Below are 20865 nucleotides of genomic sequence, written 5' to 3' on the forward strand. Positions count from 1 at the left end.
TTCAGCCTTTTCCTGTCTCTGTGCTCAGAAGTACAGGGTGGTTCCACCTCTTGGGAGCTCATGGTCTTTTTTGGGGGAGGAGACTATGACAATAAATAGTAATAACAAACCAGTAATTGAACAATCAGGAGAGGCTGAAAATACATTTTGTCTTCCCACCAGGGATCTGCTTTGCTGGCATTTGCATTACGATGAGTAGAGCAACTTGGCTTCCAGATCTTTTCTGAAAATCTAGCACAGTGTTAGAATCCATGAGGTGGGCACTCGGAGGGCAGACGGCCCCTGAGACTAGGTAAAGGCTGCATGAGGTGGAAGGTGCAGCCTGCCTGGAGTGTGGCTGCAGGAGAGACGCAAGGAGCAGGCCTGAGGGGATTAGAAGGCAGTGGCTATTGGAGGCGAGAGGCCACCTTGGGAGCCTGAGGGTGAGAGATCCTGCCATGTCTATGTATACACCTTGGCAGGTTCCTCCCTCAACTCAGTTTCCTCCTTATGGGAAGGTTTTGCAGACTGTAGAGGGGATGTGTGCAAAGCCCTCAGTGCAGTGCTGGACTGTACTAAGAGCCGAAGTGTTCTGTGATTCATGAAATTAGATTAAAATTAAAGTTACAAGCCATGCATGTTGGGTCATGCCTGTAATTCTAGCACTTGGGAGGCTGAGGCGGGAGGATCATGAGTTCGACATCAGCTTGAGCTACATAGTGAGACTCTGTGTTACAAAATAATAAAATTCAGGTTATAAAATGGTGTCTTGTTAGACAGCTCTTTGTGTGTAACTATATACATTCTAAAAGGCAAAGAAGTTTGTAGTTAATAGTTGTAGCTTCTGTGACTATGTGTATTTTTATTCTGTGCTGTTCCAATTTTCTAGTTGGCATGTAAGAGTTTTACAGCTACAGAAATATTATCTGAAAGAATATACTGTTGATATTGTTCGGGCACATGAACACACATACACACACAGTTTGGTGACAGTCAGAGTTGGGTAGCATAGGGTCAGGCAAGAGTGTGGCTCTGGAGGATTGTGCTGACCGTACCTCCCTTTGCCCTAGATGACCGGATCTGCTCTCCGCCCTTCATGGAGCTCACTAGCCTGTGTGGGGATGACACCATGAGGCTGCTGGAACAGAACGGCCTGGCTTTCCCCTTCAGTACGTACCATGCTGAGCTCATCAGGCAGACCTTCCTGGCCATGACTGGGGTGGGGGTATTTGTGGTCCCCCCTGCATTTGAACTTGCCTGAAAATGGGTGAAGGCCTTAGCTGTCATGGAGGGCACTGCCCTGGGTCCCACCTCTACCACACCATTGAGTGGGTCTTCAGGGTATGGGCCAAAGATGATCTTCCTGCCTGACCTGGGGGCTCCTGTCCATATTACTCTGAACACAGATACTGGTCATCAGTATCTGTCTCCACAGCTCCTATCTGCCCCTTCTGGGGTGGCTGGAGGTGTTTTGAGAGTTCCTTTCTGGAGGTGCCCACTCCCGCTTGGTCTGCCAGGTCACTACTGTATGGGTGAATGGCCCCACTAATTTCCCTCTGCTTTTCTCTCTCCCACCTACAGTTTGCAAAACCAGAGTGGCTCATGGTACCAACTCTCATGAGGTGAGTGGAAGACCTGGCTGTCTAGGTGCCCTGTGTCCTTGCACCTGTCACCCCTTGCCCTTCCTATCCTGTGAGCCTATCATGTTTTGCTGGGGCTGAGTTCTGCAGCCAGAGCCATACCTGCTGTCACCCCTGTCCTGCTATAGTCATGGTATAATACATTTGTATTACTGTCTCCAGCCTCACTCCACTGCCTGTCCCTGTGGGGCTGGGAGAGTGTACCAGGCCACTTGCTCCTATGGAGCCATGCTTAGTCCCCTGGGGCTGCCATGACAAAATACCGCAGGCTGCACCCTTAAACCAGCAGACATTTATTCCCTCACAGTTCTAGAGCTGGAAGCCTCGGGACAGGTGCCAGCAGGATCAGGTTCTGGTGAGGACTCTCTCCTATCTGTGAAGATAGTTGGCTCATCTGTATCCTCACGTGACCATTTTGTGTGTGAACAGGCGTGTGAGGGGTAGTGAGAGCTTTCTCAAGGGTAATGATACCACTTGAGGGTCCCACCAACCCTCATTGCCACACACCATCACACATAGTCCATAGCAGAGCCCATGGAAGTTACAGCAGTCCAACCTGTGCCTGATGCTTTGTCCTCTGGTCCATCAGTGGCAAGCACTGGGCTGCACTCAGGGAAGTCCACCAGGGTCTGCAGCACTGCTGATTCACAGAGGATGGGGAGGACCAGCCCACACATGTGGCTACTTATGAACGTTATCCAGCTCTACCTTGGTGCTGGGGAGCAGATGTGTCAGATTGAGCCCTCCCTGGGGTCAGGGGTAGGGAGGGCAGTCCTGGAGACAGCCCTGTAGGACATGCAGAAGGCCAGTGCACATAGGAGGACTTTGGGGTCAGAGGAGCAGACATCCACTTTGGGGCTCCCTCAGGTCTCTGCTGCCCTTCCAGCCTTCAGTAACCACCCCAAATGCTGTGTTCAGACCTCTGGCACAGCCCCTGTGGGCCTGCAGGAGGCAATTGCGAGGGGCCCTTGATGGGCAGCCTCATGCTTCCCCACCAAGGACTAAACATGGCAGCCCGTAGCGTGACTTTAACAGATTTAGGCTGTGCTCTTGTCCCTGGCAGATATTTGTGGAGAAATATCTATAAACAGCAGTCAGGGTCGTAGGGGACAGGCTGGGACGGGCTGTGACAGGGCAAGCCCTGCCCGTGAGAAGGAGGTCATTGCTTGTTCGTAGGTGCACTGGGGGCACTGCCTCTCTGCTGTGGCTGCCTGGCTCTGTGCTGCCCTGGCACCCCAGCGTGCATTGTATGAGCAGGCTGGGGAGGGAGCAGCAGGCTCAGGAGCAGCAGGCTCAGGAGCAGCTGCAGCCCTGTGTCCTGTGCCTCTTTACCCAACCCTCCCTGCTACCAGCACCTGCCTGCGCTGTCACCACCACATGGCAGCTCTGTTTCAAGGTGCCAGTATGCGTGTGGGCACTGATGTGATTAGATGAGCTCACATGAGAATGAGTCTGCTGGTGGAAGAGCCACCACTCCTATCACACAAGGCTGGTGAGCTCCAGCCTTGGAATTGCACAAAACCCAGAAACTCTGGTTCTGTGCATTACCAGCTTTGCAAATTACCAGGCAAATTTCTGTACCTCTCTGAGTGCCTGCTCCACATTTGTAAATGGTGATATAACAGCTGTGATGAAAGATAAAGGGATCATTGCATGGCTTACCATGGCACCTGGCCCACAGGAATTGTTTGATAAGCTGTTACAAAACCAGCTTCCCCGAGGTGGGGCTTCTGGATCAGGTGGGCTCTTCTCAGCAGACTCTGATGGGTTATGAGGAGTCAGTCCTCAGACATGGGTCAGCACTCCCAGGGGAGGACTCCAGGTTGCACACATGTGTGCCCCTCTGCTACCTCCCAGCACCAGGTGTTCCTAGTCCATAGCCAGCAGAGGGTGGGACCTGTCCTGAGCACATGCGTGTGTGTAGTGACACCTGTCAGCCCCACAGGAGCGCTCCCTCTGGTACAGGTATCCTTTGCAGGATGGGCAGGTGGGGAACAAGTGCTTCAGCTTTCTGGGGTGCAGTAAGAACAGAGACGGTACTGTGCATGTTATGGGCTGTAGATGTGTCTGACAGGATCCTCAGCTGTATTCCAGCCTGGCCAAGTCCTACCTCTGTGTCTCCCAACCTCACTCAACTTGACCAAGGACTGGATCTGCCAAGGCACAGTTGTCCTTTTGTGTTTCTTGAGCTGCCAGGCATCAGGGTTGTTTTTAAATCAGAGCAAGCAAACCCAGACGGTCTCTCTCCCCATCTCCCTCCCTCAGCTCAGTGCACCCTGAAGCTTCCCCCAATGGTTGTTGCTGCTTTTTTACAGATGAGGAAAGTGGGGCTTAGTCGGGATGAGGTCTGGCCTGTGCTATGCAGCTTGTGCCACTGTTGGGGGTCTCCAGGGTACTTGGGCTCTTTCCCACCCTCCACATTGGTTCACTTGTTCTTGTCAGAAGGCTAAAGAACCATCCTCAGTGCACCCCAACACACACACACTATGTTTTTCCTATACAGCCTGGCTTTCTGCTTCTGTCCTGCCCAGCTGAGTGCCAGGCACTCAGGTTGGTGCTCCATGACAGTTGGCATGAGGATGGCAGCTGGTGCAGGCGCCAGGCTGTCCATACCCATCACCCCTGCTCAGCAGCCCAAGGTTGCTGGGCCTGTGGTTGCTTCCTGGGCCCTGTAGGCTAAGGATTAGCTGTGACCTGGCTCTGGCAGCTAGCTCAAGGGGGCGGGGTCCAGCCCCTCCGTCCCATCATCCTTAGGATAAGTCCTGGCAGACTTGCCTCAGGCAGAGTCTGCAACTACTTCTCTTCCTTTCCTTCTCCAATCCCCACCACATCCTCCATCAGGCACGTTTGCCTTCAGAGGAGGACTGGGCACACAGAGACAAGTTCCTCGTTGAGCATCCCGTGGCTCCGAATGTGAGGGCATGCCTGGGTGCTAGGCAGACCCGATTCCCATCCCAGCTGTCCTTTTTCAGCAGAAAGAGCTGCTCAGGGCCTGTTTCCTCATTTGTAGAGGGGCTGGTTATAGGCCCATCTTAGAGGCATCGTGATGATGATGCCAGGTGACTCACAGAAGGTGCTGGTGACTGGCTCTGGCTTGTCATGAGTGCTTAGCAAGGGCAACTTTGACATAAGGCCACCAACTCCTGGTCCATAGCATTCTGCTTCCTGCCTTGCCTTCCTGGTTTTTGTGAAGCCCTTCCAGGGTGTCATAAGTGTTGAGTAGAATACAAGGGAGATCCCACTCCCTGGGACTACAGTGAATTATGCTCTCAAAGTTAATGCAGGGCACAGTGTGCTCAGCTCTATGTGGCAGGCCCAGTAGCTGCAGGATTTCCCCACCCCAGCAGTGAGTTGATCCACAGGTGTTTTCTGGCATCCTGTTCCACTCATCCTGGTGTGAGACTCTTCTTGGGGAGTCCCCATGCCACAGAGCCAGGCCTAAGTGTGATCAGGTAACAGACAAGCTGCTTTGTTGGAGGTTGGAGGGTGGTAGACTCTGACAGAGCCTTTGGTCCCCTGTGTCCCCAGATGGCCATTGTGTTCAACCAGGAGGGCCTGAACGCCATCCAGCCACCCTGTGTGGTCCAGAACTTCATCAACCATAATGCTGTGCTGTACAAGGTGTTCGTAGTGGGCGAGTCCTACACTGTGGTCCAGAGGCCTTCACTCAAGAACTTCTCTGCGGGCACATCAGGTAACTGCCCTTTGTGCTGTCATGGGTGTGCCAGACTCCTGGGCAGGCTGGACAGGCACCAGGTGTCTGTCCTTCATCACACCCCCTGCCACCCCACGTTATTTCTGGATGGGTAGAGAGGTTACCTAAGGTTGAAAGAGTTGGATAAAGAGTCCATGGAGAACCAAGAGACCCATTCCACCAGGCCTCTGCAGGACTGTAGCCACTGAAGCCACTGTCAACTCCAGGAAGCCCCTGAGAGCTTCCTCTTCCCAAGACCATCCCTGGACTCCACCGTGAATATGCTGGAGTGGGCAAGGCCAGCCGGCATTCCAGGGGCCCTGGAGACAGTGTAGGAAGGAGGCTGTTATGCTGAGTGCTGTGTCGTGCCGCCTTTGCCCTATGGCTCCATTTTCCAAGTGAGGACATTGGACCCATATTAGCTGTGGCTTCTGCAGACACCAAAATGCATCCATGCTCCATTAGCAGACAGCAGGTGCTGGGCCACAAGGCTCCCCATTGGGGACCTCAGGCAAGTCCCAGTGGCACACTGTACCTCCCTCAGGGTGAGCACTTGTCCGGGAGCAGGCTTCAAATTGATGGATGGGGATCCTAAGTGTCCCTCAGAAGTCACATGGTGGTAGTATTTGCATGATGCTGTTGTCCTTCGGGACCTTGGAGGTGACCTTCCAAGCTCACAAAAAATAGCTGAGGTTTCCTTCAGCCAGCTGCTCACTTCCATCTAGTCCTGCCACCAACTATCCTTGGTCATTAAAAACTGACACTCAGTTAAAGATTTGCTGCAATGGGGCTATTCAAAAGCATGTTTTAGCCAGGTACAGTGGTTCACAGCTATAATCCCAGCTACTCAGGAGGTGGAATGATTAGTAGCATCTCTATTCGAAAGCCAGCCCAGGCAAAAAGTTAACAAAATCCCATCTCAGTGAATAAGCTGTGCATGGTGGCATGCACCTGTGATTGCAGCTGTGTGGGAGGCTGTAGGCCCAGGCAAAAACACAAGACTGTATTTGGAAAATTACTGAACCAAAAAGCGCTGGGGGCATGGCTCAAGTAATACAGTGCTTGCCTGGCAAAGCCCCGAGTTCAAACCCCAGTGCTGTCAAAAATAAAATAAACAAAATGTTTAAGTGGTGCTGAAGGTCTCTCTAAGGCGAGCTCCAGAGCCTTTGCAACAGGGGCAGCACCTTTGGAATGAGTGTAGCTCTCCAGGAGGGCTCCTTGGAGGCCTGTTGAGCAAGCTGGGAGATGCCATCTGTGGAAGCATTCATGCCTGGACTCCCATCTCTACCTGAAACTCCCACCCCGGGGACTGCCTGTCCCCATCCACCCTCATGACTTGCCTAAACATCTGCTCCATTCTTCCTTAGAGCTGCGTTTTTCTTTCCAGTAACATGGTACAAAGTGGACGCTGTGGAAATGGGCATCAATTTTCATTTCCCCTGAGTCCAGTGGCCTTCCCAGCCAGGCTTCGGGCAGCGCCATCCCAACACTGTTTCCAGCACAGCTCACCGGGACCCTGGGATGATCTGGGAGGCAAATGTGATATGGATCACCAAGAGACAGACAGTCTTCTAAATTACTGACATTTTTACAAATTCTTCTTTATTATTTTCCAGACTTTTAAAATACGTGCTTTAAGTCTATGAAAAGTGTATTAAAGTAATTAAGAACAGTTAGGGCTGGGGGTGCAGTTATGTGTTTTAGGCCCTGCGTTCCACCCCCAGTACCCCCCCCCACAAAGAGTACTTATATCTTATGTCATCTCCTTTCTTTTATTTTACCCAATTCACTTCATTTCTAGAGGATTGAGCACCAGATCTCCTTTCTTTTTTCCATTTTTACTGGCATATATTAGTTGTACAAAGGGGTTTCCTTGTGAATTTTGACATTTCCATATATGTATACAGTGTACCCTGAGTAAACTCACCGTCTCTCTCATGCTTCTTTATCTCCTCTCCCCTTTAAAAGCAATTTCAGCAAGTTTATTTACCATTCTATTTTCTTTATATGAGTGAAGTACTTTATGTTCGCCACTCTGTACCCCTCGTTTGCCCTCCTCGCTCTTGCTGGAACCTACCCTCAAATAGAACCTGGTTTACATTCCTGCCATTCATTTTTAAGGACTAGATTCTGTATATGAGAGAGAACATGCACTATTTGTCTTTCTCAGTCTGGTTTATTTCACTGTGGTCTCTAGTTCCGTTCATTTTCCTGCGAATGACGTATTTCCATTCTTCTTTATGGCTGAATAATACTCCTCTGTATGTATGCCACGTTTTTTTTTGGTGGTACTAGGATTTGAACTCAGAGCTTCATGCTTGCTAGGCAGGCACTCTACGAATTGAAGCATTCCAGCCCTTTCTGTGTTGGTTATTTTTGAGACAATCTCTCATGAGCCATTTGTCCTGGCTGGCTTTGAACTGCAGTCCTGCCGATCCTCTGCCTCTTGGGTTCGTAGGATTACAGGCGTGAGCCACCAGCGCCCCGCTCCACACTTTCCTGATCCGCTCATTAGTTGATGGCACCTAGGCTGCTTCTACATTTTGGCTGTTGTGACTCCTTATCCTTTTTCTTCCTGGGTGTAAAGTGCTAAGCCAGTTCCCTACCCATGCTGAGAACTGGGAGCAGTCAGGGTGAGGAGTCCTCATCCATGCATCTTCCCTTGTGGCTGTTTCTAGGCCACAAAGTGTCACACAGACCCAGGTCAGAGCGGAGAAACACCCATAGAGCCGAGTAGCTTTCACTGCATCTGTCTGATTCTGTGCCTGCCGTGTTCCCGCTTTCATGTCCATGTCCATGTTCTTGCCAGCGCAGAGGCATGACGCCACACAGCCCTTTACTCTGGACTAGTTGAGAAGTGGGCTTGGGACTCTGTTCTCCTCTCTCATCCAGCCTTCTGGCTCCCACTGCCCTCTGTGGCAGATCCCACAGCTTCCCATGACCACACTGGGAGTGGGTTCTGCTTAGGGTCATTCCAGACTGGGGCAGAGACCAGGGCCTGTCTGCACACCACAGCCGCCATCCTCTTTTGATTCTCTGGTGCATTTCTGTTTTTACACGTCAGCATCTCTAGTCAGGTGTGTGACTTATGTAGCCCATGGTGTCTTGCAGATGCCTAGACAGCAACCAAGGTGAAGTTCTTACAATGCGAGCTGACATTGGCCTGGCTTGTGCTGGTCTCCAAGGAGAATAGGAGTGCACTGTGTTCTTTGCCTGTGGTTCACATCCCAGCTGCTCTCTTTCTCCCTTGTTCTGCATGGTGGGTTTCTCTCTCATCTTTTACCTTAACCCCTAGGACCCGTCACCTTAGGCTCCCAGCATTATGCAGGGGCCTAAGACATGCTCCCTCCTGGGCCTGTTTCCCTAAGTAGTACATAGAGTGGTACCTCTTACCACACAGCACAGGGGTCAGCAGACTTTCTGCAAAAGCTGAGTAGCAAGTACAATGCATCCCCATTATTCAGTGCTGCTCTCACGGGGCAAAGGCAGCTGTAGAGATATGTAAATGAGTGGATAGGGCTGTGCCCTAAGGAAACTATTTACAGATGCAGGTGACCTGGCCTGCAGTCTGTAGTTTGCTGACCTCAACTCCCAAGCCTCTTAAGCATCATGAGAGGCTGTTTTTATTGAACCTGCCAAGGGCCTACTGTGCTGTGTGGGGTGCTGGGGTCCAGCCAGGTTGTATATTCCAGTGGGAGAGACAGCACACGGGGGCGGGGGGTTAGGATGACCAAAGGGCCAATTGTCACCTGAAATGAGGTCTCCAGGGCAAAAAGTAGGTTCTAGGACACCACTATGTAAGGGAACTGTGTGGTAAGGACAGCTGCATGTGCTGGTCCTCTGCAGAGGGGTGTTCAATGACAACTGGAAGACAATTTGGTCACTGTGCGGCACTTGCAAGGTGCACCCCCAGGAGAGGCAGGAGACCACAGAGGCTGAAGACAGTGTGGCCGCAGTCAGGGTTGCGCTGCTAGGATGTGGGAGCTCATCTGCTCATTGACTTTTCTTTTGAATCTTTTTATCTGTAGATGGAGAACAAAACCACTTGTTACTCCTTTCCTTGCCCTCCCCCCATCACTGCAGGAAGTTGGTGGTGACTTCACCTATGCTGTGTTTCTGGGGACTAGTCTGGAAATAAGGACTCTCTGGGACCCCCAAATCCTGGGTGCTCCCTGGAACTGGAGCCTCTCTGCTGAGCTCAGAGAGCAAGACCCTAGCCTGGTCTATCAGTGGGAAGGACCCAGTGTCTTAAAGCTGGGTACCCAAGGCTCTTTCCTGGGGTAGACCTCTCTGAGCCATCTCCACCTGGGTGATAGACAATGGCTGAAAGCTGCTCTCGCTGCCCAGAGTAGCCTTCAGGCCAGAGCACCCCAGACTAGTAACTGTGGGGGGAGGGGTCCCCTTGGAGATGTTTGTACATTTGATCTGCCTCAAGAAGCAAGAGCCTGTGTGCTCCCTACAGCTCCTACATGCTTCCCGGCCTCCCTGAGCTTTGTTGTGGTCACCTGCTTGTGGTGGCACTTCCTCATCCTTCAGGCCTGCTCTGCCACTCAGACCTTTGCTCTTGGGGACCTGCAGGGTCCTGGGTGGGAAGGCCACTGAGCCGGGCATATGGAGAAGATGGGCAATGCATACAGAAGGCCAGAATGCCATCCCAGTGGGGAAGCCCTGCTTCAGCCTCTGGCCGGTTGGGCTTTGCCACCCTAAAGGCTGGCTCTAGGCTGTCGCACCCATGAGGAGAGATCGATGGGACTGCCTGGCACAAGTCCCGCAGGGTGTTTATTTTTCCCAGGCTCCTCCCCTGGACCATCTCTCATGCCCCCCGTCTGGACTGGCTCTGGTCGGAGCGGCGGGAGGACTGTCGGGCACACCGGGGTGGCCAGGGGCCTCTGTGCCCAGCTAGCGGGAAGGATGCCAGGTACATGTCAGCGCCTGCCTGCTTGGCCTCTGCCTGAATCACTTCCTCATGCATGATTGTCATGGCGCCATAGAGTCCTGGAGCTGCTGGGTTATGGCAGCCAGAGCAGGCACCCCAGGCCTGGCACACAGGCTTTCAGCAGCGCCCTTCCTGTCCTTATGTATAGGGGCTGGGTCCCAGGGATGGTCGCTGTGTCCTGAGGGATGGGGACATAATGCCCTGCCATGCAAGGACTGGAATGGTCCTGTGCTGCCCTTGGAGGCAGGGGAGGTCACGAGGTGACAGCCTTTAACAGAACTCTACCTGGGGCTCATGGTTTTATGATTCAAGCCCTCCCAAGTGGCTTGGGAGCATTTCTCACTGATTAGCTGACTATACCTCTCCCCACTGAGGCCTTGACTTTCTCCCCAAGGACGTCTGTACTTGGGGGTGAACGAGCGCATCGTCCAGTTAGCACTTTCGGCTTCCTGGAATTCTTCTGCCTCTCCCAGTGCCTCAGTGGGGCAGGAGGGAAGGGGTGTTGTGGCAGCAGGCATGGAACAGGGACTTGTGTCTGGAGAAGATGGAGGGGTGTTTCAGGGTAGATAGGACATTCTGTGTGCCTTCTTAGGTGGATCCTATGGAAGCCTATGTTCTGATTTCCTGTTTTTCCCCCTTAAAAAGTGGGAAATATCAGAACCTTTTGTATTTTAGGTTCACAAGTCAGTGATAGTCTGAGTCCGTGGGGGTTGGAAGGAAGTCCCAAACCATATGGCTTTTGCTAGATCTCTTCTCCTCAGGACTTCTTGAGCCTTTGCTATCTGGGCATACAGTTTGCCCCACTCAGATGGCCCCTTTTCCTCCCAGCTCTCCTTTGGTGACATTTCTGTACACACTTGAGGCCAGACCTTAGCTGTTTGGGAAACCAGGTGGAGTGCTATAAGGTGGTAATGGAGATAGCCCAGTAAACAATTTTTATATGGGAGGGGAATTTGAAATGGGGCCTTGACTGAACATATGTCCATCCATGGTACAACTGGGGGGCTGCCTAACTTCCTGGAACCCAGGGTGCTGACTCTTGGATGCAGAGCCCCAAGCAGTCCTGGTTTGTGGCTGAGGTGGTGCTGCCCCCTAGTGTTTATTGGCAGAATCACGTCCCCGACTCCAGGCCCTAATTCACTCTACCTATCTGTGCTTTTTCAGACCGAGAGTCCATCTTCTTCAACAGCCACAATGTATCAAAGCCAGAATCGTCATCTGTCCTCACTGAGGTATGTCCCTCCTCCAAGGTGACCTTGTGTGAGACTACCCTCACCTAACCTTGGAAATGGGGGTGTCACGGGGTTCTCCAGCTTAGCAAACTGGCAGGCCAGTTTAGGAAGAAGGGCCCCAGGACTCAGACACCTTCCAGAGCCCTTCTTCTTCCACCTGCCTCGGGCCACTCCTGCTGGGGGCCTCACTGCAGGGCACATGTCCTGCAGGGAAGCACGGGGGCCTTCTGGAATGCCTGCTTCCTGAACTCTCTCCCTTCCCCAGTTTTCAGACAGGGCTGAGGCAGTACTTGTCTCCTTTTCTTCTCTCTCCTTGGTGTGAGTCCTGTGAGCATTTGCTAGGAGCCTCCTGTGTACTTCTGCAGACACTGGAGTGACACCCCAACCCTAACACAGTGGCTAGTGTTCAGTAAATGTCACTGTGTGTCAGACTGCCACCCACATGCTCAGGGGTCTTTTGCAGTGGCCTCACAAGGGGAGGATGAACAACTCAGAGAGGTTTGGTAGCTTCCCAAGTTCAGGGGCTGCGGTTTACACTGTGGTGAAGGGATTTGACCCCAGGTCCGTAGGATCCAAAGCTGAGTCTCCCAGGGATTTAGGGCTTTCCCCATGCTGGTGAGTGCAGGACACCTGTTCCAGTGTAGTCAGAAATTGCCTCAGGGCCACAGCCTGCCATTCCTTCATAAGTCTACCAGGCTAGCAGCTTTGCTAACAGCCACTGAGGCAGTTCACTGGTACCTGAGGGACACAGGGAGGGTTGTGAGCAGGGCGACCCGCCAGAAGTCACCCTGGATAATCACCTGCTGGCTGGTGACTGCAGCTGAAAAGGGTCGGCCTAGATGCGGCAGGGTCCTTTTTCCACTCCCGAGGCCTGTGGTCATCGCCACCTTCTGCTCAGCACGTAACTGCTACTCGCACAGAATCCTCCAGCACTGATATCTTTGCAAAGGTATCCATGTAATCAGTGCTACCTTTTCCCCTGAGACATCAGCCTCCTGGACCTACAGGCCCGCCTGACATTCAGCTCCATTCTCTGGGAATTGGTAGCCAAAACATGCCTTACTCATCCTCCTGCCCCTTTTCTCCAGGATGCTGAGCAGAGACCCCACTGGCCTCAAAGCCCTGCCTCATTCTCAGCAGATGCCCTTCATGTGGGCCTAGCTCTGCCCAACTTGCAGACCCCAAGCTCCTTTTATCCTTCAGAGCCAGTGTGAGATGCTCCTCACAGCACGCCTCTTGCTGGGGGTGTGGCTCATGGTACAGGCCCAGGTTCCATCTCTAGTACTGTCTGACCTGACTGCCTGTGCTCTGACCCAAGCTTGGGCAAGTCACATCACCTCCCTGACCTCAGTTTCCTCATCTTGCCCCAAAGGGTTGTCCATAGGATGAGAAGTGCCCATGCCAGATGGGCCATAAGTGCTCAGTATCAACATCGATGAGGGCAAGGGCAGTCAGGGCAACCCACAAAACACCTGCTCAGCTCCTCCTTCGGCTCCTTGCTCTCTGCAGCATCAGTGGCTCACTTGGCTTGAATCCACAGGCAAGATTTCCAGGCCTTTATCTTGTCCTAGGCTGGCTGTTTGGTTTTAGATAATCACATGGCTTCAGGAGGATTTCTGAGATTCCACAGCTGAGCTGAGAAAGTGCTTCTGTAAACAGCGTTGTCATGAGGTGGTAATGGTGGAGCAGCCAGCACTGCAGGTCCTGCAGTCCATTCCTGAATCTTGGGGCTTGGATATTTTTACCACCCTTATTCTCTGGGTGAGAAAGGTCCAGGAGGGTTACATTACAGCTCTGGAGTATGCAGTGGGGAATGGGCAGGCCAAGGACTCTGAGCTACGGGACCTGTGGCCAGGCTTCCTCAGTCAAGGCTGAGTGCAGAGTGCCTGTTTTAGCTAGACACTTCTCCAGAACAAGACACCAGGGTCCTGGGGTTGAGATCAGGAGGGACCTGCCTGTTCTGCACAGGGGGCAAGGGTGTCCTGAACAGTAGGGCATGGACAGTGCTCAGGTGTCTATCCCTGCTCAGCACGTTTCTGGAAGTCCCCGGATGTCCATTCATCTTGGTGACCGGTGCTCTGTCCCCGCCCCTGCTGACTCAGCTTCATTTTAAAACAAAAATTGGGATGAAATTAACACACATAAAATGAACCATTTTAAAGCAAATGATGTGGTGGCAATCAGTGCATTCACACTTACTTCAAAACTTTCTCCTTGCCTTGCTCGCATGAGCACTTGCTCCCATTCCTCCCACCCTGGATCTGATTCCCATCTGTATGGATTGGCCTGTTCTGGATATTTTCTATAGATGGAATCATGGAACACACAGCTCATTGCTACTGGCTTCTTCTGCCTAGCGTGATGCTCCCAAAGTTCATGCGTATTCATTCTGTTTTTATGGATGACCGGTATTTCCCTATATTCTCTCTGCTAAAAGGGGTAGGTTTTAGAAACTGAAGAGGCTGGGTCCAAAACCTACCCTGTGCTTTTAAGCTGTGTGATCCTGGACTAGCCCTGACCCTCTCTGAGCCTGTTTCCCCGTGAAACACCAATATTGTCCCCAACCTCCTAGATATAGTACCAGGGTAGTAAGGTATCGAGCATCAGACTGCAGTGCATGCGTGGCAGATAGTGGTGGTCCTGGTGCTTACTGTGGTAGGTCTGCCCTGCTTCTTGGCCTGAAGGGTAGCAGCTCACACGGGGGTCTCTGTAGCATAGTATGGCACCTCCTTCTCCTCCCATGGCCTAACTCCTATGTGTGTTGGCAGCTGGACAAGATCGAGGGCGTGTTTGAGCGGCCAAGTGACGAGGTCATCCGAGAACTCTCCCGGGCCCTGCGGCAGGCACTGGGCGTGTCGCTCTTTGGGATCGACATCATCATCAACAACCAGACAGGGCAGCATGCCATCATCGACGTCAACGCCTTCCCAGGTGAGCAGCAGGGCAGGGCGCCTCTATGCTGGTGGCCTCCTGGAATTGTAGCCGCTTGTCTGTGGGCTGGTGTCTTCAGTTGACAGTACACAAGTTGACTCGACCGTCAGGACTCAAAAGCCCCGTCACTCTGGGGTCTGGGGCAGGTGCTTCCCTTGCAGAGCCTTAGCCACACCTGTGGAACAGGCCCTTGGGGCAGGGAGAGGGGTGAAGGAGAGCTAGTGTCTAGTGCCAGGAAGGTGTCAGGCCCAGGAGGCCTGCTGCACCCATTCTCTCACCACCTCTGATTACCTTGATATCAGCATTAGCTCTGATTAGCCGGATTAGTCTATCTCTTCAGACCTTAGGAGTGCAAGAACTTTGAAAGCGGCACAACCTCCACAGTGTACTGTAGGGAAACTAAGGCCCCTCGAAGGGAAAGAATTGTCCAAATTCACAAAGCACGTGGGTGACAAGGCCAGGCAGGCCCAGGCCATATGCTCCCTTCTGCTTGGGTCCTCAGCAGGCCTGGGCCCTGTAGAATGTACCACCAGCTGAGTCCCAATCTGGGAACTCAGGAACCATGGGGGTCATGTCTACAACTAGTGTTCACCAGGCCTCAGGCATTCCACTTCAGGCTGGTCCCAAATTCCTGGGCTCTAGTCATCCCAAGTAGATGGAACCAGTGCTGCCATTGCTCCAGCAGTCCCTCCTCTGTTTGATGTTTGCCTTTATGAAGCACCTGCTGAGGAGGAAAAGCAAGCCTTACTCTCTTGTCGGGGAATGAGTGTTGAGGATGTGATTCCTCCTCTCAGCCTCAGCCTCCTGGCACCTCTGGGGACTTGATGCCTGTGTTCCCTCTGCTCCTCAGCATAGGGGCCCACTCTGGTTAGCATCACTGTTTATAGCAGGGAACCTGAGGCTCAGAAGAGCCAACTGTTCAGCTGGCATTTCCCAGCGGCCTCAGGTCTGACCTGGTCCTGACCAAGTGTAGAGTGAGATCAGCTCTGCCTTCAGCCCACATCACAGTTGGGAAGAGACAGAAGGCAGAGGACTGGGGTGGCTGGTGACTGCTCTATGAGGCAGTGACACCAAAGCAAAGCCTGGCAAGGGGGGAAGGAGCCACTGCAAAGATGGTGTAGCTGGGGCATGGGGGGCAGGGGGATTGGGTCAGAGAGGAGCCCACTGTGACCTGGCGAGGACTTGGGCTCTCACTCTGAGACGGGTCAGACCCACAGGGATAGTCAACCTGCTTTCTCCAGTCCTCTGGGTGCATGCAGGGGGAATTTACCAGGTTGTAGGTGTGTCAGGGGGAGGAACAAAGATGAAAGCAGAGGTGTGAGTGGTACAGTGGGCAGGTGCCAGAGAGCTGAGGGCCATTGCAGTGCTTGGGGACAGTCACTGAGCCAGCATGAGGGCTTCCCAGGTTTCCGGGAGCAGTACTCCAGTAGGGCTGGGCATGGAGGTGGATCTGTAGCTGCTGGAGGCTAGGCTGAGCCTGCAGAGGCTTCTGAGGGAGCCCAGAGCTGGGGGATGGCCCCAGGGAACTGTGCTGGCCCCAGAACGTGGGTGGAGGGAACCTGGTAGCCAGGAGACAACTCAGTGTGCCAGCCTTGGTGTAGGGCCTTTCAGGGCCAAGCCGAGGGCTGGTTCCTGGGCCCACTGCACCCCAGAGATGTCCACCTCAGAGACTCGGCTGTGTGGTGGCAGCCCTGTCAGGCCTACTGCTGGGCTCAGGAAGTAGAAATGGCAAGAGCTGTGCGTGCTACTGCCCCACCGTGGACCAGGCCTGCCCTGAGAGCTTGGCAGAACTGCTGTGACCTCTGCGGGCCTCTGGTCGTGAGGCCAGGAGCTGAGGGACTTGTCAGTGGTCTCTGGGTCTCTAAGTGGTGGAGCCAGGAGCCCAGAGTCTGCACTCTGATCCCAGGTGTCCTCCCTCTCAGAGCACCAACACTGAGTTTAAATCCTGGCCCCGCTTTTTTAGTCTGTGATGGTTCAAGCCACCTCGCTTTAGTTCCTATGCTCACTTCTGTGCAAACGGGTATTTCCCACCCCTCACGGACAGCACATGGCTTTGCGCAGATACTGGCCTACTCCAGCCTCCTATTGACAGGCCTCTGAAGAGGCAGCTGTCTCCGCCTCACTCTGGAAAGCACACACCTGCCCTCGTCTGCTGGGCCACTAGGCCCTGACTGCAGATGAAAACAGAGTGGTTGCTGAGGAGCAGCCTCCTGGGTTCCCTGGCAGTCTGGCTGGGTCCCCAGTGCTCCTCCCCTGCACCACCATCTCACCCAGGCCCCTACAGCTGCACCCACAAGTCTGGGCACATGAAGCCCACGTCTACCAGCCCTTTACCCCCAACTCCAGGACCAGGGAGTACCCGGCTGTAGTGGGGCCCCCAGTACCACACAGTATTCAAGACAGACCAGACACTTGCCCTGCCACTTAAGAGCCTTGCACCATCGGGTCTCATTGAGCCTCAGGGTCTTCCTCTGTAAGATGGGGCTGCAAGGGTGCAATGAGCCAGGGACTGTGAAGCCCACAGCCCTGTGGAAGGCACTTCCCAGGCACTCTGGACCTGTATGGACGTTATCATTGTCTTTGCTGTTGTGGTTAGCAGCCCTTTCTGTTCATCTCTGCAATGGGGACTGAGTTGTGAGGATGATGTGTGTGTTTGTGCAGTGCCAGCACGCGAGTACACATGCCAGCTGCTACGGCCATTTTCATTTTACTGTGGGCACCTGTTTTCCTCAAAACACCCTTGGGCTTCCTCAAAACCCTAGCGGCTGTTTGCTGAGTGCATGGGGTGTGAACAAAGGCCACACACAGCCCAGTGGTTTAACCCCACGTGACTACCCACAGAGCTTTTCCAGAAGGTCACATGGTACCCCTGTCCTGACCTTGTTGCCGCCCCAGCTTATTGCTGTGAATGTCACCCAAAGCATGTGCCAGGGTTTCAGTGACCTCTTGGCACTTGGCACAGCATCGATGGCGATGGTCACAGCTGCATGGAGTGGGCAGTGCCCAGAGCTGGCACACTGTGGTTCCATTTCAGGACTGGTTTCCTGCCCTGCTTGTTCTTGGAGCTGGGTGCAAATTGACCAGGAGATGGGAAACCCCAGCCTGGGTCACATTTCTTTGGAAGCAGTGCATTGGGAGGTAGCAAATCCTCCCCCTCAATCTGAAACCTGCTCAGTTGCTCCCAAGACAGTGCTGACATGTGCTGTGTGGGGAACATTCTCCCAGTGGTCACCAGTGGTTTATATTCCAGACACAGGAGTGGTCTGGTTGGTGCTGCCAGTCTGTCCGAGTGCTAATTCTCAGAGCAGAGGGCCTCCCTGCAGGTGTTTCGAGGAGAGAGATCACAGACTCAGTTTGGGTCATGGCTGCTGTGGGTTGGGCACTCCCTAGGTTCCAGACACTCTTTGTGATGCCCACAGAAGCCTAGGCTCTTCACCATATCCTCTTAGTGAGCAGACAAGGAAGCTGAGGCTCAAGATGGACACTGTTTACCGAGGCCAGACTCAGCCAGGCCCCATGGAGTCTGTTCCTCATTTAGAGAATGAGGAACTTTGGCACTTCACTTCCAACTGCATCTTGCCATGTGGGTGGATGTGTTCTTCAGCTTACTGTAACAAAATACCCGTGATGATCAGTTTAAGAAGAGGAAAGGTTTATTTTGTCTCATGGTTTGATGGTTTCAGTCTGTGGTCAGTTGGCCCCATTGCTTTTGAGGGGCAGCACATCATGGGGAAAGCATGTGGTTAGAAGAAGCCCATTCACTTAATAGTCAGGAATGAGAGAGAGAGGAAGACAAGAGGACTGGGGTTCCAATATCTCCTCCAAGGGCACAGACCCAGTAACCAGACCTTCTACTAGGGCCCACCTCTTAAAGGCTCCACCACTTCCTAATAGAGGGAGACCAAGCTTCAACACCTAAGCCACTAGGGAACACTTGTCTAAACCATAGCTGTGATAAGCAGGTGATTGACTGAGGTAACAGGCGATGCCCAACAGGACATGGTATGTTTTCATCACCTGAGGTTCTACTGCTTCTCTTTCTCTGGGGATGGCCAGTGGTCAAGGGCAGCCCTTTGAGGATATGTGTACCCAGCTCTGTGATATCCACCAGCCCACCCTGTCTGCTGGACCTGTGTTTTCCTGTGTAAATAAGATACTGTAAGCCTGTTATTTCACCTTCCTCTCCCTCTCCTGTCGCCCCCTGGCTAACATCTCATCTGGCCATCTCTCTCCCAGGCTACGAGGGTGTGAGCGAGTTCTTCACAGACCTCCTGAACCACATCGCCACTGTCCTTCAGGGCCAGAGCACAGCTGCGGTGGCTGCTGGGGATGTGGCCCCACTGAAGCATAGTCGGCTCCTGGCGGAGCAGGCGGGCAGTCTGGCAGGTGAGCGGACGTGCAGCGCCAGCCCTGGCTGCTGCAGCAGCATGATGGGCCAGGACGCGCCCTGGAAGGTGGAGGCTGACACAGGCAGCATGGGTGCCGGCAACTCTGCCAAGCTGCCGCACCAGAGACTCACCTGCACCACCGGCGTGTCGCCCAGCTTCCAGCAGCACTGCGTGGCCTCCATGGCCACCAAGGCGTCCTCACAGTAGCCATGGAGCCCGGGACCCGGAGAGGCAGCGCGGGCACGGAGCACACCCTCTGGGCCAGCAGCTCCCAACAGGGACACTACTATGAATTCCTGATGATCTGACGCTTCTTTGTTTTAATTTTTAACCTGATTCTCTGATGTCATGATCTGAATGGGGGTGGGGATGGAAAAGAGCACCAAGTGGCCCAGCCTCGCGGAAGAGGGACATCCCGCCTAGTTCCTGCTGTGCAGATCTCTTCACTGAGTTTACACATGCTTGTGTTTTCAACACTAGGTCTGAATGTGAGGTGGGGTGTGTGTGTGAGAGTGGTTGCCGTGCAAGTGTGTGTGCACGTCTGTGTCTGTCTGTCTCCGTGGCTGCTGTGGACCAGGCTTCTGGGGACCCTGGAGGGAGGCCTCCTGCCCCTGGCCAGGCTGTCGTGATTCAGCAGGCGAGCAAACGAACGGTTCCTTCTTCCTTCCCTCTCCAAGCCTGCCCGTGCCCAGACCTGCCCCTTCCTTCTTCTCCTGACCAGAGGTACAGCTCATTTCCTCCCCAAGTCAGGGAGGAGGCGGTAGGCCCCTTCAAGGGAGCTCCATGCTGGGGGCCTGGGTTGTGACCCCCTCCCTTAAAATGGAAGGCTGAGGAAACCCTTGGTTAGTGCCACTGTCCACTGGCTCCCTGGAGTCCATCAGGCCCCTTCACAGGGCCATTCCCTAGGGCCCAGGAGGGAATGGAGCCATATGGCTGAGAAGCCTGGCTGAGCCTGCCTGTGCCAGGATTTGTGCTGGGACTTTGGGTAAATCATCCTTGTGTGTGGTCAAGACCAGAGAACTGAAGGGCTGACTTACACCAGCCAAGAGGCGGTGCACTCCATGATGTCATCCTGGATAAGGACGGCACAGCAGCCTCTGCTGAGCACCATGGCTGTCTGGGCCCCTCTTCCTCGGCTACCCATAGGGTCCACTCCTGCTCACATGTGCCAGCCCCTCCTGGTTCAGCAGGCCTGAAGCAGCCCTCGAGGGAGCAGCAGGCAGGCTACTGGAGGGACCCAAGGCCCGAAGGAAGGAAAGGGCGCCCAAGTTGCTTCCTCCACTCTGGAGGGTATGGAGCCCTGGGGGAGCAGCCAGTGTGATCTGTATCAAGATACCAGCTCACTTTGAAAAGAAAACAAGGCCTCTGAGCTGTCCCTTGGTCCAGTGAGACAGGACACGAGGAACACTGAGCGGGGCACTCAGTAAGGCCATGCGGGCTTCCTTTTGACAGGAAGGGCCGACTGGGTGAGGGGCTTCATTGGAAATTGAGGGCTCCCGGACTAGGCGTGTTTACAGGAACTGATTGTTGAACCTGATCAATGTCTGCGTCACCTTCCCCAGGTCCAACCCTGAGCCGGGAGGCCAGGAAGTGTGGCCAGCCTCCTGCACTGCTTTGTCTCCAAAATAAACTACTGAAATCAAACTGCACTTCACATGCTTACAAAGTGTCACTCCTGTCTGTTCTGTCATCCTCCTGTCTGCAAAGACAAGATATTTAATGAAACAGCTTTACCTTTTAAAAGTAAAGTCCCAATCCCAGTCTGCGTTGAGAACAGGCAGGGTGTGCAGTGTGACCCAGCTGCATTGTGTTCCCTTACAGCTCATTATTCTGTAGGTCACTCATGGTGACACCCAGGCCCTGGTATCAGGTAAGTGCCTTCTGACAACGTGGTCTTTTCCACAGGCCTCCCTGTGGGTGGCGAGCGGGGCAGTTGCATTTTCCAGGAGTAGACTAGAAGCCAGGGGTGATGTTTAGCCTCAGAGAGGCCTGGTGGCTTCGAGGTAATAGAAAAGACCAGCCTGTCCAGGCTGGTGGACGCTGGACAATGAGGGGCACAGCCGCC

General features: G+C 53.6%; 1 protein-coding gene across 6 annotated transcripts in view; it reads left to right on the forward strand.

Moving 5' to 3' along the window:
- Positions 1 to 20449, forward strand: part of Itpk1 (inositol-tetrakisphosphate 1-kinase) — a 155437-nt gene extending 134988 nt beyond the window's left edge. For 4 of the 6 annotated variants that reach the window (XM_074067281.1, XM_074067283.1, XM_074067284.1 and 1 more), the window contains 7 exons: positions 1050 to 1148; positions 1561 to 1601; positions 5148 to 5313; positions 10106 to 10231; positions 11414 to 11481; positions 14250 to 14412; positions 18649 to 20449. In XM_074067281.1, the coding sequence (XP_073923382.1) occupies positions 1050 to 1148; positions 1561 to 1601; positions 5148 to 5313; positions 10106 to 10231; positions 11414 to 11481; positions 14250 to 14412; positions 18649 to 19007 (1022 nt within the window). In that variant the 3' untranslated portion in view covers positions 19008 to 20449. The remainder of the gene's footprint in view (positions 1 to 1049; positions 1149 to 1560; positions 1602 to 5147; positions 5314 to 10105; positions 10232 to 11413; positions 11482 to 14249; positions 14413 to 18648) is intronic. The other 2 variants (XM_074067282.1, XM_020174926.2) reach the window with 1 other exon arrangement.
- Positions 20450 to 20865: the final 416 nt, after the last annotated feature.

Source organism: Castor canadensis, chromosome 3 (genome assembly GCF_047511655.1).
Source record: "Castor canadensis chromosome 3, mCasCan1.hap1v2, whole genome shotgun sequence".
NCBI lineage: Eukaryota > Metazoa > Chordata > Mammalia > Rodentia > Castoridae > Castor > Castor canadensis.